The sequence below is a fragment of the Chinchilla lanigera genome, unplaced genomic scaffold, assembly GCF_000276665.1.
Source record: "Chinchilla lanigera isolate Chin_1 unplaced genomic scaffold, ChiLan1.0 scaffold00040, whole genome shotgun sequence".
NCBI classification, from domain to species: Eukaryota; Metazoa; Chordata; class Mammalia; order Rodentia; family Chinchillidae; genus Chinchilla; species Chinchilla lanigera.
The window spans coordinates 15146565-15161337 of NW_004955441.1; the positions used below are offsets into that span (position 1 = coordinate 15146565).

General features: G+C 36.0%; 1 protein-coding gene across 3 annotated transcripts in view; it reads left to right on the forward strand.

Moving 5' to 3' along the window:
* The window catches only part of Gtf2a1l (general transcription factor IIA, 1-like), a 50184-nt gene that overhangs the window by 3659 nt on the left and 31752 nt on the right, over positions 1–14773 (forward strand). For all 3 annotated transcript variants that reach the window (XM_005391005.2, XM_005391006.2, XM_005391004.2), the window contains exons 3-6: positions 143–266; positions 8797–8852; positions 10984–11068; positions 12229–12815. In XM_005391005.2, coding sequence (XP_005391062.1) covers positions 143–266; positions 8797–8852; positions 10984–11068; positions 12229–12815 — 852 coding nt within the window. The remainder of the gene's footprint in view (positions 1–142; positions 267–8796; positions 8853–10983; positions 11069–12228; positions 12816–14773) is intronic.

Consider the following 14773-nt stretch of genomic DNA (forward strand, 5'->3'; position numbering starts at 1 on the left):
AGATTACAGCTTTAACTCACCGCCTGTGCTGTAGTACTCCCCAGTGTGTCATCAGCTGACAGTTTAAATTTAAACGCTGAAAAAATAGAAGTAACTATCCCAATAATGTTTTTAAAAAAGCAAACTTACTTTTCCTCTGCAGCTCTGGGAAACCAAAGTTTTGCAGTCTAAAGCTACAGAAGACTTCTTCGGAAATAGCGTCCGTTCACCTTTATTCACCCTTCAGCTGCCGCACACCTTGCACCAAACATTGCAGTCATCAACAGGTTGGATAAAATTTATAAATCAGTCCCATTTACATCTTCAGAGCAAATTAGCATTTGGTAGTGTTTGTAATTACGGTAGCATTCTTAAATTAGAGAAGGCTTGGACTTCAAAGCCATTACCATGAAATGAACACAGTATAAATTGTTATGTCATGTAATTGTTGACGGAAAACCTCAGATTACCTGAACTAGTTTTTTAAAATATCAAATTTCACAAAAGTGACCAGGCCTCACTTTAGAGAAACAAGTTATCTAGTCTGAGCTTGGAGTACTCGTTGGTTGTTGCAGAGAATTTAACTTGGTCTGCCATTGCTGAAGTAGTAGCAGAGGGGAGATAGGAGAGGTAGGTGCTTGCTTGTGCATTCTTTCCCTTTTACTTCTGGTGTATCTTATAAATCTGTTATTGTATTGGAAGCAAAGGAGAGAATGAACAAAAATATGGAACTTACTCAGGCGACTTACTGTTTTGGTTATGTAAAATAATGGCACGAAGTTGACCATATGCATGTTATCTTTGTTCTTGGACTTGTTGAATCTAGTCTTCTGCGTCTAAGGGAAATACTTGTTCATATTATGTATGTCAATTTAAACTAGAAGAGACTAGCTAATAAAAGATAAAACATTCTATCTTTGTACTCTTTATTTCTTGTCTGATTCTTGTAATTTTTATGCAAATTGTGTATGTATACATGCACAAATAGATTTTATTGGGTTTAGTTGAAATTCGGTAGAATAGTGTCTGCAAGAAGTAAGGGTAGATTTTGGGTTAGGTTATCAGAAGTAAGTAAATTTTTGCATGTTTGGAAAATTCACATGAAAATTATGTGGGCCGAGGTGAAGAGAAACTATTAGGGATACAAATACTTGTACTGCAAAATCAGAGGATTTAAGTATGGCAGCCATTTTGATGTATAAAACGAAATGAAGTAATAATGACATTAAGCTGCCAAACACAAGTTTTATCTCACGCTGTGCTTATAACATATAATTTTGCTCAGTAAGAAGTAGACATGATAGTTTTAATTGTTAAATTGCCACATTGAAACATTTTTCATCGGTCATTGGGTTTTTGGCTATACTTTTAATTTTACTATTGCGTTAGTACATTCCCTTTACTATTTCTTTGCTTAACATTCTTTCAGACTTTTTAAAAACCATTTTTTATTAAAGAACTCCAGTGGCTCATTTACTTGGGGTTGGCATGAAGGTGTGGTGGGAAGGGGGAGAATACTTGTCTTTTATGAAATCATGGTTAACACTTCTCAGGGTCTTTGTCATTCAAAACTGCAGTACTTCATTTTGCCACAAGATGGTAATATGACCAGCGATTTAAATCACAAAACTGGCAACATATCTAGCTGGTTTTCCCTCAGCACCTTATTCTCATTCTTTGTCTTAAAGGTTAGAATAATAGAAATAATTACATTAAAATAAGCAGTTTTTCTCCTTATTCTCTGCTGTGTGATTTATAATGAAGAGGTTTAGGAGGAATTGCTGTATCCTTTAAAAGTGCATTATAGATCTTGTTTCTATCTGTCTTTATTTCTTGGTACCCTACAATAAGATTTTTAAAATAAATAGCCTCATAAAATTGAAGTACTTCTTAATTGTGTCTTCCCGTGGTATGCTCTTTAAAGCCTGATTAAAATAACTTAAACTTACTTCTACAATCTTTTTATTTCTTTTGATAATGAGTTCAAATTAAATCTGCAATTGAATAAGTTATTTGCCTTTCTCTGTTCCACTTTTAAACCTTGTTTGCCCGGCCACATTTTCTTGGCTGTATTACTCATTTGTCTAGTAATTTCCTGTGTCTTCTATACTCAGTTGCTTTTAGTCTCAGGACTCCTTTACACGTTTGCAAACCGAAGACCCTGAAGAACTTTAAAGCTTAGATACTAAGATAGATACTTAGACACCATTTATTTAATAGAAATTAAGACTTGAAAATTTAAAAAATACTGGTTTACTAATTTGAAAATCAATTACATGGTAATATAATAACATATTTATGAAAATTAATAATTTTCCAGGATAAAAACTACTTAATTTTACTTTTGTGCAGATCTTGTTAATATCTAGTTTCATAAATAGTTGAATTCTTACATCTAATTTCATTTAAATTTTACTGTATGTATTTAGGATGAACAAAATGATACCTTGATGTACACATAGTGAAGAGGTTAGTGTAAGTCAGGCAAGTTAACAAGCCTATCATTCCGTGTAGTTACCCACTTTTAAACATTGTGGTAAGAGTACTCCAAGTCTATGCTTCGAGCCAAATATTGTGACTACAGTAATGAACTGTATTCAGTATGCATATACAGTATGAGCTAAACCCCCAGTTTTGTAATATGATTTCTAAACTTGCTTATCCCACATATTTGCCACTTTGTGACCTTTGACTTAGATCTCCTCATTTCCTGTTTCCCTGCATCAGGTAACCACTATTTATTCCCTGTCTCTGTGTGTTTGACTTTCTTTCCTTTCTTTTCTTTTTTAGATTTTTGCATGTGAGATTGTATTTTTCTTTGTGTTGGCTTCTCTCCCTTAGCATAAAGTGCCCCAGATTCAGCCATGTTATGGCAAGGAGAAGACTCTCCTTTTTACAAGTTGGTAGTAATCCTTCTGGGGATATTCATACTACCTGATACTCTTTACCCATTTATTCATCATTGGACATACAGTACTGTTCCCAGAGAGTGGCTATTGTGAATAGTACTGCAGTGAACATTGCAGTGTAGGTATCTCTAGGAGGTGGCAATTTAACTTCTTTTGAGCACACAGCCGGAGGAAGGGTTGCTGGGTCATATGGTAGCTGTATTTTACATTTGTGAACTTCCGCGCTGCTTTCTTTAATAGCTGCACCATTCTGCATTCTTAGCAACAGTGTACAAAGAAAGTCTTCTTTATGTCTTCACCAGCACTTGTCATTGCTTACTTTTTTGATGGTAGCCGTGCTTGTCAGGTGTAAGACGGTATTGTACTTTTGCACTTCTGTGATTAGAAAGGTGATCATGTTGATCACCTTTTCATATACCTGTTGTCTAATTTTCATGTTCTCTTGAAAAAAATCTGTATAGGTTCTTTGCTCATTTTTTCATTAAGTTATTTTTTATTCTGCTAATGAGTTGTGTGACTTTATAGATTTGGATATTAACCCTTTATCAGATATATGGTTTGCAAATATTTTGCCCCAATCTGTCTGCCACCTTTTATTTTATTGGCTGTCTCCTGGGCTGTGCAGAAGTTTGATGTAGTTTAATATAATTCATTTATTTTTGTTTTTTAGTCTGAGTTTTTTTTGGTGATCTCCAAAAAACCATTGCTAAGGTTAATGTCTTGGAAGCTTTCTCCATTTTTTTCTTTTGTGTGTTTTTATGGTTCACATCTAGGTCTTTTATTCATTTTGAATTTTTTGGTTTTTGCATATTTGTTTATGGTGAGGGTCCAATTTTATCATTTTGCGTGTGAAAATCTAGTATTCCCAACCCCATTTATTGAAAAGACTGTTTTTTCTCCATTGCGTCTTTTTTCCTTTCTTTTTTTTTTTCTCTTTTGGCTCCTTTGAGACAGGGTCTCATTATGTAGTTCAAGCTGGCCTTGAACTCAGTATGTGGGTAGGCTGGCCTTGAATTCATGGCAATCCCCACTGCCTCAGCCTCCCAAATGCTGGGGTTGCAGGTGTGCTTCACCACGCCTGGCCTCTCCATTGTGTCTTCTTAGTGCCCTTGTTGAAAATTAGTTCACTCTATATATTTGAGTTTATTTTTCATTTTGATATTCTGTTCCACTGGCCTGTAATTTTAAATTAGGGAGTTTGATGAACCCAACTTTGTTTTTATTTCTCTGAATTGCTTTGGTTATTTGAGTTTTCCTTTGTTGTTCCGTAGGACTTTTAGAACTGTTTTTTCTGTTTTGGTGACGAATGCCATTGGAATTAATAGAGATTGCAGTGAATTTGTGAACTGCTTTGGGTTACATGGACCCTTTAGCAATATTAAATCTATCAATCCATGAAGAGGAAATAGCTATTTGTTATCTTTTATTTTTTTTTTTCTGGTACCGGGAATCGAATTCATGACCTTGCACTTGCCAGGCAGGCGCTGTGCTGCTGAGCTAAATCCCCAGCCCTATTCGTTTGTATCTTCAATTATTTCATTATTGTTCTTTACTTTTCAGATTAAAGTTACAGATCTTTCAGTTCTTTGGTTGAATTTCTTCATAAGTATGGTATTAAGTTTTTTAGATGCTATCATAAATGGGGTTCATGTATTTTCTTTCTTTTTTTTGTCTTTTTGAGCTGTTCTCTTCTAGTTCTTCATAAAATATATAATAGGTTATTGTGAACTACATGCACTTCTCTGTGCTGTGGGACACCAGAACGTAACTCCTTCCATCTAATTTTGTTCTGGGACCTGTTGTCCCACCTCCCTCTATCTCCCCATACCCTCTATCTCAATCTGTAGAGATCACTATTTTGCATTCAGAGCAGCTTGTGTACCTTCCACACATGAGACAGAAAATGCACCGTTTGTCTCTCTGCGTTGGGCTTATTTTATTTAACATAATGGCTGTTAGGAGGTTTTTAATTGCTACTTCATTCTGTTTTAGTTTTTGTATCTATTTCTACATTAATCTATTGTAATAAGTTCTTGTTAAAATATATAAAAATCACCTTTTACAGATATATAATTGAAAAATGAAGTAATATTGGAATAGAATTTTCAAGTAATTTGATACTACAGTAAAACATAGGCGCAAGGTGGAGTCTGAAATTAAATTCAAGAGCTTTTCAGAACATCACTTTAGGGCTCAGTGACATAGATACATTTTGCACTTTATATGGCTCTTTGCTCATGTGTAATTTTGCAATGTATGTTGGTTGTTTGGAAAATAGTGCTTCACTGAGCTGTGCAGCTAAAAAACTGTACAAGATAAAGGCAGCCAGCACGATGGTGCACGTGTAACCCCAGCACCTGGGGAGCTCGCAAGAGGGGTGTAGGTTCAGTCCCATCCTGGGGAGCATAGTGACTTAGCAAGAGCCCAGAGAAAAAGCTGGAAAAGTATTATTCTTTAATATCATCGCACAGTTCCTCTCTCTGGTAGGTACATATTTTCCAAGACAAAGTTTTGCTTGAATTTTATCATTGGCAAACAAACACTCTGTGTGTGTGTTTACCTTGAAGTGATGAGAATACTTAGTTCACTTTCAGAACTGTCAGTCAAATGTCCAACCAAGTCTGAAAAACCATAGTTTCTGTCATGCTTTCAAATAAAAATGGTATCTCTTAAAAAAGAGGTGAGGTCAACACATAACTTAAATACTAGCACAAATGCTTCTCTTTGTGCTTTGGTAGGCTGCAGAAATGCTTTATGTATTCTTTCAATTTCCTCTCATAAAATATTAAAAGCAAAGAATACTTGCTGGTTGAAATTTAGTATAATTAATAATTCTTAGGTTCTACCAAGGACCTTTTTAAGTGAAACTGCTTCACTGCTGTTGCTGCTGTGTTTTTCTCCCTCCTCTCTCTGAGAGCGTGGCAGTGGAGAACGCAGTGACTGGGAGCGAGGTTTGGTGCTGCTGCCTTCATTCAGGTTGAGGCATCTGCAGGTTTACTCATAGTTTCTGGATCATCAACGCAAATGTCAACAAAACAGAACAAAAATATTTAATGAGGTGAAAAAGGCATACATTGCCTTGTTTTTATAGAAGTAAGAGTATTAGGGACCCCCATGGGTTTTGTGTATTATGCTGTGAGAACTGTTGCTGTATACGTATGTGTTTATATATAATTTACATTCTACATTTGAGAGAAATGTGATTCCACTAATAAGCACTTCAGGGTAGTAGGTATAGACTGGGACTGCTCTGGGAAAACATGGGTGTGCAGGTATCTTACAATTGTCTGATTTGTAGGGAATTTCACATTAACTTCTACTTGGTCTTTGTGCTACGTGTTTTTTATTTTTGTGATACTGGGGATTGGACCCAGGGCCTTTGTACTGAGCTACATTTTTAATTTTTAATTTTGAAACAAAGTCTCACTGAGTCACTAAGTTGCCCAAGCTGAGCTTGGATTTGCAGTCTTCCTGCTTCAGTTTCCTAGAGTGCTTGGATTATAGGTTTGTGTCATTACATCTGGCTGGTATGTATGTATGTATGTATGTATGTATGTATTTATTTCATGTGATATTGTGAGTTGAATCCAGAGCCTTGTACCTGCTAGGCAAGTTCTCTGCCACTACATTCCCAGCCTTCACAGGATTTTTTAAATGAACTGTCGGCCATTGTGGTAAGAAGGGAAAGGCAGAACAGGAGCCCTGGGAGATTTGCGGGGGCTTTCCCCTTTGACCATTAAAATCCCCAAACGGTGGGTAGAGAAAATATGGCTACTTCTTCTTGAACTTAGATCTGGTGGAACTTTTATCAGTGTGATCAGCTCTTTAGGTCGTTTGATGGTTAGACTCTTCAGTTTGGTAAGCGATATCCACATACTTACGATTAGTCGCAAAAAATAAACTGACCAGGCTTTGCAGTGTTAAAATCTTGCGACTTAGCTACTAGGATTTGGAATGATTCAAAGCAGAAAAATTGTGAGGCTACAAATTGCTATAACCTATCAAAGTTTTGGTGGTAAGTAGGAAAAAGTACTTATAGATGTGAATATTATTAGACCAAATTATCATATTTCAAATTTTAAAATTGTGGGCTTGAATTTTTGCTATAACATTTATTGTTTTTGAGATTAATGTCCCTAGAATATATATATGAATTTGAAATTATGACACTTAGTTTGAGTAAAAACACATAGTTAAAACTTACTTGGTTATTAAAATCATCTTGAATATTTAAAAATATTCTACTTAAAATAAGCTATAACTTAACGATGTATTTAACTTGTGAGTATACATAAATGGTGCATAGAACTTGTGAATTTAGTATCAGAATTATGGATAGGAGCTGCATGAAACTTCACTATACATCTGTTAGTTCTGCGCTCATGTCTGATGTTCTCAAGGAAGTTTTGTAAGCTCTCTTATAGCTCTGTTTGATTTCTTTAAATATAGATAATTACCTTTAGGATTTATTACAAGGTATTTAAAAGAGGAGAATTGCTGCTATTTTCCCCCAAGAAATTCATTTAATTGCATTCGACAGTGTGTTAACAGAGTTTTGTTTCCTCTTAGGCTATGGCTTAAGCAATAGCAGCTTAAGCTTTGCTCACTTCAGCTAATTAAGACGAATACCATTGTGTTCCCGCCACTCTGACTCTTAGTCATTTAGCTTTTCTAAAAGAATGCCTGTTAATAAGCAAAACCGTAGATGGGGAGAGGATAAGAATAATTCTGTGCTTCACCAGCCATCAATCTGCAGCCTAACTTCTGTTGTCTGAAAACGGGAAGAATGGTTAGTTTAAAAAATACTTGCGCTTCTGAGCTCTTTGTATGTGATGGAGCCCTTCCAGCATCAGAAACAGATCTTTGGGGCATTTCTCCCTAATGCAATATATGAAAAAAAGACCACAATAAATGTGACATTAATACATGCGTGGCTACAGAAGCATGCTAAAAATGTTTTTGTTTTTATTAAAGAAAAAATGATATTTTAAGAGTTATGTTCAGCAAGGTAAAATGAAGCTTGATTGTTTAAGGTTTATGATTAGATTGATCAACTGAGCTTCCTCTTTTATATGGTCTTTATAGTTACTTAGATGCATTGTATGGGACAGTTAGCATAGAAAGGCAGCAGATAATAAAGGAGAGATTAATGAGATTGTGACTTTAATGCAGGCCGAGTTGGAATTCACCTTAGAACTTGTTTTCTTACGTTTTTCTTGATAGCCATACCTCATTGCAAACTCTTTTTATTCATTTGCTACTAACATTGTGTGCTGTGCTTGCTTACTTGGTCAAAGTACTGTAAATATGCTTTCATGAAATGAATGAACAGAAATTTATAAATTTAGAATGGATTTATGTTGGGTTACGTATTTTTGATCAATAGTACATTCCCCTAGAAATTCACCACTTTAACAAACACTGTATTACTTAGTCTCTCCAGTGAAAGACTGTAGTGGAGTGCCCCATTGATTTACTAAAGAGAAGCTGGGCCAGGTGCAGTGGTGCGTGCCTCTAATCCCGGCATTCTGGGTGGCGGAGGTGGAAGGATGACAAGTCCAAGCTCCACCTGCGCGGCCTGGTGATTCAGTGAGACCCTTTCTCTAAATAAAAAAGGGGGAAAGGTGAATTTCCATGTTTCGTTAAGATTTCTAAAGTATAGTTTGCCTGATTATAATGAGATACTTCCTTTTGGTACTTAAAAGAGATTAGTTACAAAGTCCTTCTCTGAAGTTGTTGGAAAAAATATGATTAAGTACTGTTTTCTTCACTTGGAATCAGGAAGTTTAGAGTTTATCATGGTGTAACATGCTAATAGTAGAAAATATTTAAAAAATAAATCTATATTTTGTACTTAAAAATGGTAAATTCTAATAAGTGTATAATATTTATTTTGTTTTCTACACAGCATCATTAGTTATTCCTGCTAATAGAACTCTTCCGGGTTTTACCACAGCAGAATTGGTATGTAGCTTCTTTAAAGTACCTCTTCAAGGGTATGCCCCACTTTTAGGGAGTGGGCAGAGAATGCTGGGAGTAGGTGTAATTTATGATCCTTTGGGTGAATAGGAAAAGGTATAGTAGGGAATGAGAAACGGGACTCATTTCTGTATTATAACAAAACTCAGGAGATTCAGAATCCGCCTTCCCTTCTAACTTTTTCTGTTTTACAAAGCAGTTGTTAGCAACTGCCAAGACTATACCTACAAGGTTAAGGAATTTCTGAAGTTAGATAGTATGGAGTTTTAATGCATTATGTTACGTACTTGGTGGATCTTAAGTAGGTAATTTTGATGTGATATTTTTGCTGATTTTTTTCTTCCATAATTGAATGACCTCATAGTTTCACCCTATATTTAACTGGAATATTTTGATCATTTTATACTTCTGTGAAGTAGTGTTTATCTACTACTCCCTCAACATTAGACAGGAAATATAATTATTATTAACAGAACAATGAGCAGTTTTTCAGGTGGTGAAGAGTAATAGTTTTCACTTTTTCTTTTCATGCATGGTATGGGTGGTATGTAATCCATTGTTTTTTCATTCTCCTTCAGCCTGTGGGCTGTCTTTTTAGAGTATAAAATTTAGTGGACCAGTTACTTCTATTTTTCATTAAGAACAAATAAAAACCCCAGCCTTCATCAGGAGTTTTGAAAAAACTGTCACTGCCTGATAGGAGACCATTGAACTATTTCTGCCTTTGGGATTCATGGGCTATCTTTTTTATGATTAAAAAACAATATGTAAAGTAAAAACAATTTATAAAGTAAACAAATGAAAAATTCACAAAGTAAAATGTGAAAGAGTCCTGCAGCCCTTACATTCCTGCTCTTCAGGGTAAAAAGTAGGATTGCGTTCTTTACTGTTTCTATAATTTATCCTCCCTCCCCTTCTCCTTTCCTCCTTCAGTGATATAGATGGACTCCTTTTAGTGCCAGTATAGATGGACTTCAGTGAATATACCGCAGTTTAATTAACCATTTTTTTGTTGGTGGGCATTTAAATTTTATCTAGTTTTTTTTCTAACGTGGCATTCTATTGATCATACTTATATATATCTGTTATTTGTGTTTCAGTTGGATAAATTCCTAGAAGCAATATTTCTGTGTTAAAGGTCACGTGTGATTTCAAATTTGGTATATACTGAAAAGTTGCCTTTCCAAGGAGTGTGCCAATATATGCTCATATAAACTGAAAACTAATTTTTACCACATCCTCATCAACCTTGTATGTTACTTACCATTCTTTTAAATTTTACAGATTTGATACACTTTTCTTTGTCTCAGTCTGTTTATTTTAATACTCTAGGGTTTAACTATTCCAAAATAGAGATTGTGCACTATCATATTACAAATTATGCACTATCACACCTAACTTAAAAGTGCCATTAGTGACCACCTTAGAGAGCAGAGGACCCTTATAAACAGCTGTGGCTCTTTTTTTTTTCTTTTTCTTTGCATTACTGGGTATTGAACCCAGTGTTTCTCTCTGAGCTACATCCCTAGTCCGTCCTTTTCAGGATTTTACTGAATTGCCAAGTTCCCAGGCTGGGCTTAAACTTGTGATCGTGCTGCTTCAACCTCCCAGCCTTTCAGTATACCTGGGCTTACGTGTGTGTGCACCACACCTGCCTCTGTGGTGCTTGTACTGACACCTTGAGAATAGCTACCTAGGTAGCGCTGTATATTGGGAAGGTTTTATGGGCCAGTGTTCCTTCTATTCAATAAGATTTATGGCTTCATTCTAGTGACTACATAACAGAATTCCTCTTTATTCTTGGTGGAATGATCTAAATCAAATATTAAAACTTTTATGCAAAGAATTCAGCTCTAATATTAAATGTGAAGTGTCATCAAACTGTTACAGTCTTATTATCTGGAGTTAGATTTTTTTTTTTTTGTTTGTTTTTGTTTTTTTGGTTTTTCTCTGGTACCGGGAACCGAACTCACGACCTTGCGCTTGCCAGGCAGGCGCTTTTGCCGCTGAACTAAATCCCCAGCCCCTGGAGTTAGATTTTTTGATCTCTTATAATATCATAGAAAAAGATCAAGCAAAGTCTTCTAACTTTCTAATATAAATTTCTTATATCTAGGGCACCTCAAACTCCGGTGCAAGCTTTACTTTTCCTGGGTATCCTATTTATGTACCAGCAGGTGTGACATTACAGACTGCATCTGGTGAGAGAATATGCTACGAATGTTTGTTTTTAGCATTGGTGTTAACTTATGGACATTAAGTTTCATGATTAATGACTGTACACTAGAAATTGTAGGAAGCTTTAATAAAGCCTGTTTTAAGAGTAATAATCAACCACCCATGGTGGCACATGCCTGTAATCTCAGTACTCTGGGAGGCTGAGGCAGGAAGACTGCAAGTTTGAGCCTAGCGTGGGCAATTTAGTGAGACTCCATCTTCAAAAAAAAAAAAAAATGGGGATGTAGTTCAGGGTGAAGGTCTTGGGTTCCATTAGTGGTACTGAAAAAACAGAATAAATTGTGGCTATTACTGCTATGGAAGCAGTTTGCTACAAGAGACACTGTTGTAGGCCTGTCCTGTGATTTGTTCCCAAATCTTTTTCCCAAGGTTGTATAAGATATTTGGTATATATTTTTTCTAGTTTAAGTCAGTTATCTAAATTTCAGCAAATACAAAATAAAAGAATGTATCTACTTTCCTGGTAGCTCTCATTAAGGAAAAGTAAAGATTAGGTCTATCAGGCATAATCTCCTTTCATATTAGAGATTGCGTGGCCTGGTGGAAAGGACATCCAGAAGTTTCGAGGTTAATCAGCCTCTACGTTTCAGTACGGTCTCTTAATTTGACAGAATATTAGAACTATTCTGTGGCTGTTACAAAGTTGAAGGAAAACTCAACCTAGGGCTCCAATGTTTCTTTTTCCTATTAGTATTATTTTAAAGACAAAGAGGGAAAAATTTAATAATTGTTGTAATTGTTAAATTCTTTTTTTGATAGCCATTTCTTGTAATGGCATCTTAAATTTATGACATACATTTTTAAATGATTGTTAAAATTTCATCGTGACTTGATAGTCTTAATTTATCAAATGATAGGCGAAGGTAGTGGATTAAATCTTGGGGATCTGCATGTATCTCAGAATGTATCGTGTAAACAGTAGTGGGGAAAGGCTAGAGGTAAAGCAAAGCAAATATAATTTAAAAATAAGACATACATATTTAGTGTAGAAAATACAAAACAGTCTAAAGATTAGAAGGGAAGTTCCTAGAGATAATCGCTATTAACTTATTGATGTATTTTGCCCAGCCTGTTAAGGAAGTTAGAATTCATTGTACTTAGTTTTGTTTTCTTCCTTTATTAGGTCACCTTTATAAAGTTAATGTACCGATTATGGTGACACAGACTTCTGGAAGACCAAGCGTTCTTCAGCACCCAGTTCAAGTATTCCCGCAGCTTGGGCAGCCTTCCGTAATACAGGGCCGTGTTGCGCAGTTAAACCCATGTTCTCTGCCAGCAACTACCGAGAAGTCACAAAGAATGGGCGCTGTGCTACAGCAACCCGCGGTTCTACACTCTGGGCCAGTAGATAGGAGACGCTTAGAAAATGCCACCGGTGCTATATTTGTGCCTCCAGGAACAGAGCATGGGATGCTGTCAGAGACTTTGCTGAGCCGGCACGAAAACTCGCAGTGTGCCCGTGGGTCAGGCGCTGTGTTTCCTTCTCAGGCCTCTCCCGTAGCCTCTGGTGCGGAGCCAGTGCTCAGTGTTCCTGCGCGCGTGACTCAGAAGCTGCTCGGTGGGGGTCTCTCTGCGGGCTCTCAGGGGCCTCTTCACCAGCAAGTCAGTGGTGCACAGCTCCCGCTTCTGAAGAACTGTGTGTGTGGCGGCGCTTCCATAAATCAGCCAGGAGAAGTGGTAGAGCCCAGCAGCCTGCCCATATCCGAGGAGGTATAGTTCTGTGTTCAGCTTCTTGATTTTAGGGACCAGACAGTGGCCAATGGTTAGACTTCCTGAGTTTCTTTTCTAAGCTATCAGATTAGTCATAATTATATCTTTTGTTTTTTCCTGTAGAAAGTATTTCTTTATTGTTTTAAATATAACCATCAGGTCTTAGAGTAGTCATACTTAGCATTTCTAAACTTTTAATTTCAAATGATGAGTCAGAATAATTCTTCAAAGAAAATGCATTTGTTTTACAGTAATCTATTTTATCCCTTGTTTACACTGTGAGAATCATTGTGCTTGTTTTTTGTGTTGCTGGGGCTTGAACCTCGGGCTTACACTTGCTAGACAGTGTTCTACCATTAAGTCATATCCTCATCCCAAGACTTGTTAAATTATTTTTTGTTTTTATTTTGTCTACAGATAAAATTTAAGGTTCAGAAATACATCCTGGAAATGTAATGACTACTTTGAGAGTATTCATTTATGCTTAAGATGCAAAAGACCTCAAACGCATTTTTTCTTGTTTTACCTAATTTTCTTGAACTCACATATGAAAATTTTCTCTCCATGAGGAATTATCTGGCTAGTAATTTTGTTTCTAAAATGTTAGTTTTACTTAATTTCTTCTGGCATGCAAACCACTACAAAAAAAGCTGCTTCTTAACTTTTCGTAGTAAAAGTAGATCTGCATTATTAATTTTGAAAGAATTCATTGTGATGGAAGAAATATTCATAGAAAATTTTGGATCACAAAAATTAGAAACAACTATCAACTGTGCGGTGGCCATACCTATAACCCCAGGACTCTGGGAAGCTGATGCAGGAGGATTGCAAGTTTGAGCCCAGCCTGCGCAGCACAGTGCCTTAGCAAGACCCTGTCTCAAGACGAAAAGTAAAAAAAGGCTGGAAATGTAGCTCAGTGAGAAGGCCCTGGGTTCAGTGTCCGATACTACGAAAGAACTGCATTATCTTTTTACAGACATGAATTATGTCTTATGGATAATTCCACTTATATGATACCGTATTATGTGACAAAGTTTATGCTCTTGCTAACGGATTTGTCATCCTTTAAAACTGCTGTGCAAGTCTATAGCAGTAAATTGTTAAATGCCATCTTAATATTGTATTTTCAGGAAATTTAAAGTTTCCTAGGTAGGAGAAATACATACAGGGCCAAGAAAGCCCATAAGCAAAGTCTATTAGAATCTGTTCTGAGAGTTTCAAATACTAATAACTATTAGAGACTACTTGACCTACTTTAGACTATTTCAGATGTGTGATGAAACTTGTCAAGGTCTTGTTGCAAGTTTGTTTTTAGTTTTGTGGTAAAAGTATTAAGATCAAAATGTGTTCTTTTGAGTATTTTCCTGATATTTGCTACATAACGTGTAAAATTTAGGCATAAATATCAGCTTAAGTAATAACTACAAAATGTTTTGTTTTGAAGTGAAAACAGCTGTAAATCTAAAATGTGTGTGTTTCATCACTGAGTATTGGAGCCATTTGTTTCCTGGCTTCTGTATGAACTTCGTAGATTTTCGGTGTGATGAGTCAAGGACTTACTCAATTGTTATATATTAGCTGTCATCATGCCTTTTTCTGGTATAAGAACATATTTGAGGGATATTAATCAAGGATTTTTTTAAGGGGGAGTGGTTGCTTTGAAGCCACAATATGTTTAAATTCCAGATTCGCCATTTACAGACAATGTAATGTTACCTTCTACAGTTCAGTTACAGTTTGAAAACTGGGTGTAATGCCAACCTCATACTTTTTAAAATTACCAGAGATGATGTATGTAGAGGACGTAGCTTCTGGCATCGTAGCAAGCTTCAGATCAGTAGTTTTATGCTTTCTGGTTTTTATATACTGGGTAACTTTTTATATAACTTGCCTGTTACTTTTAAAATAGGTCTCTATTGAAACCAAAACCCAAGCATGTAAGAGTATTGTATTTACCT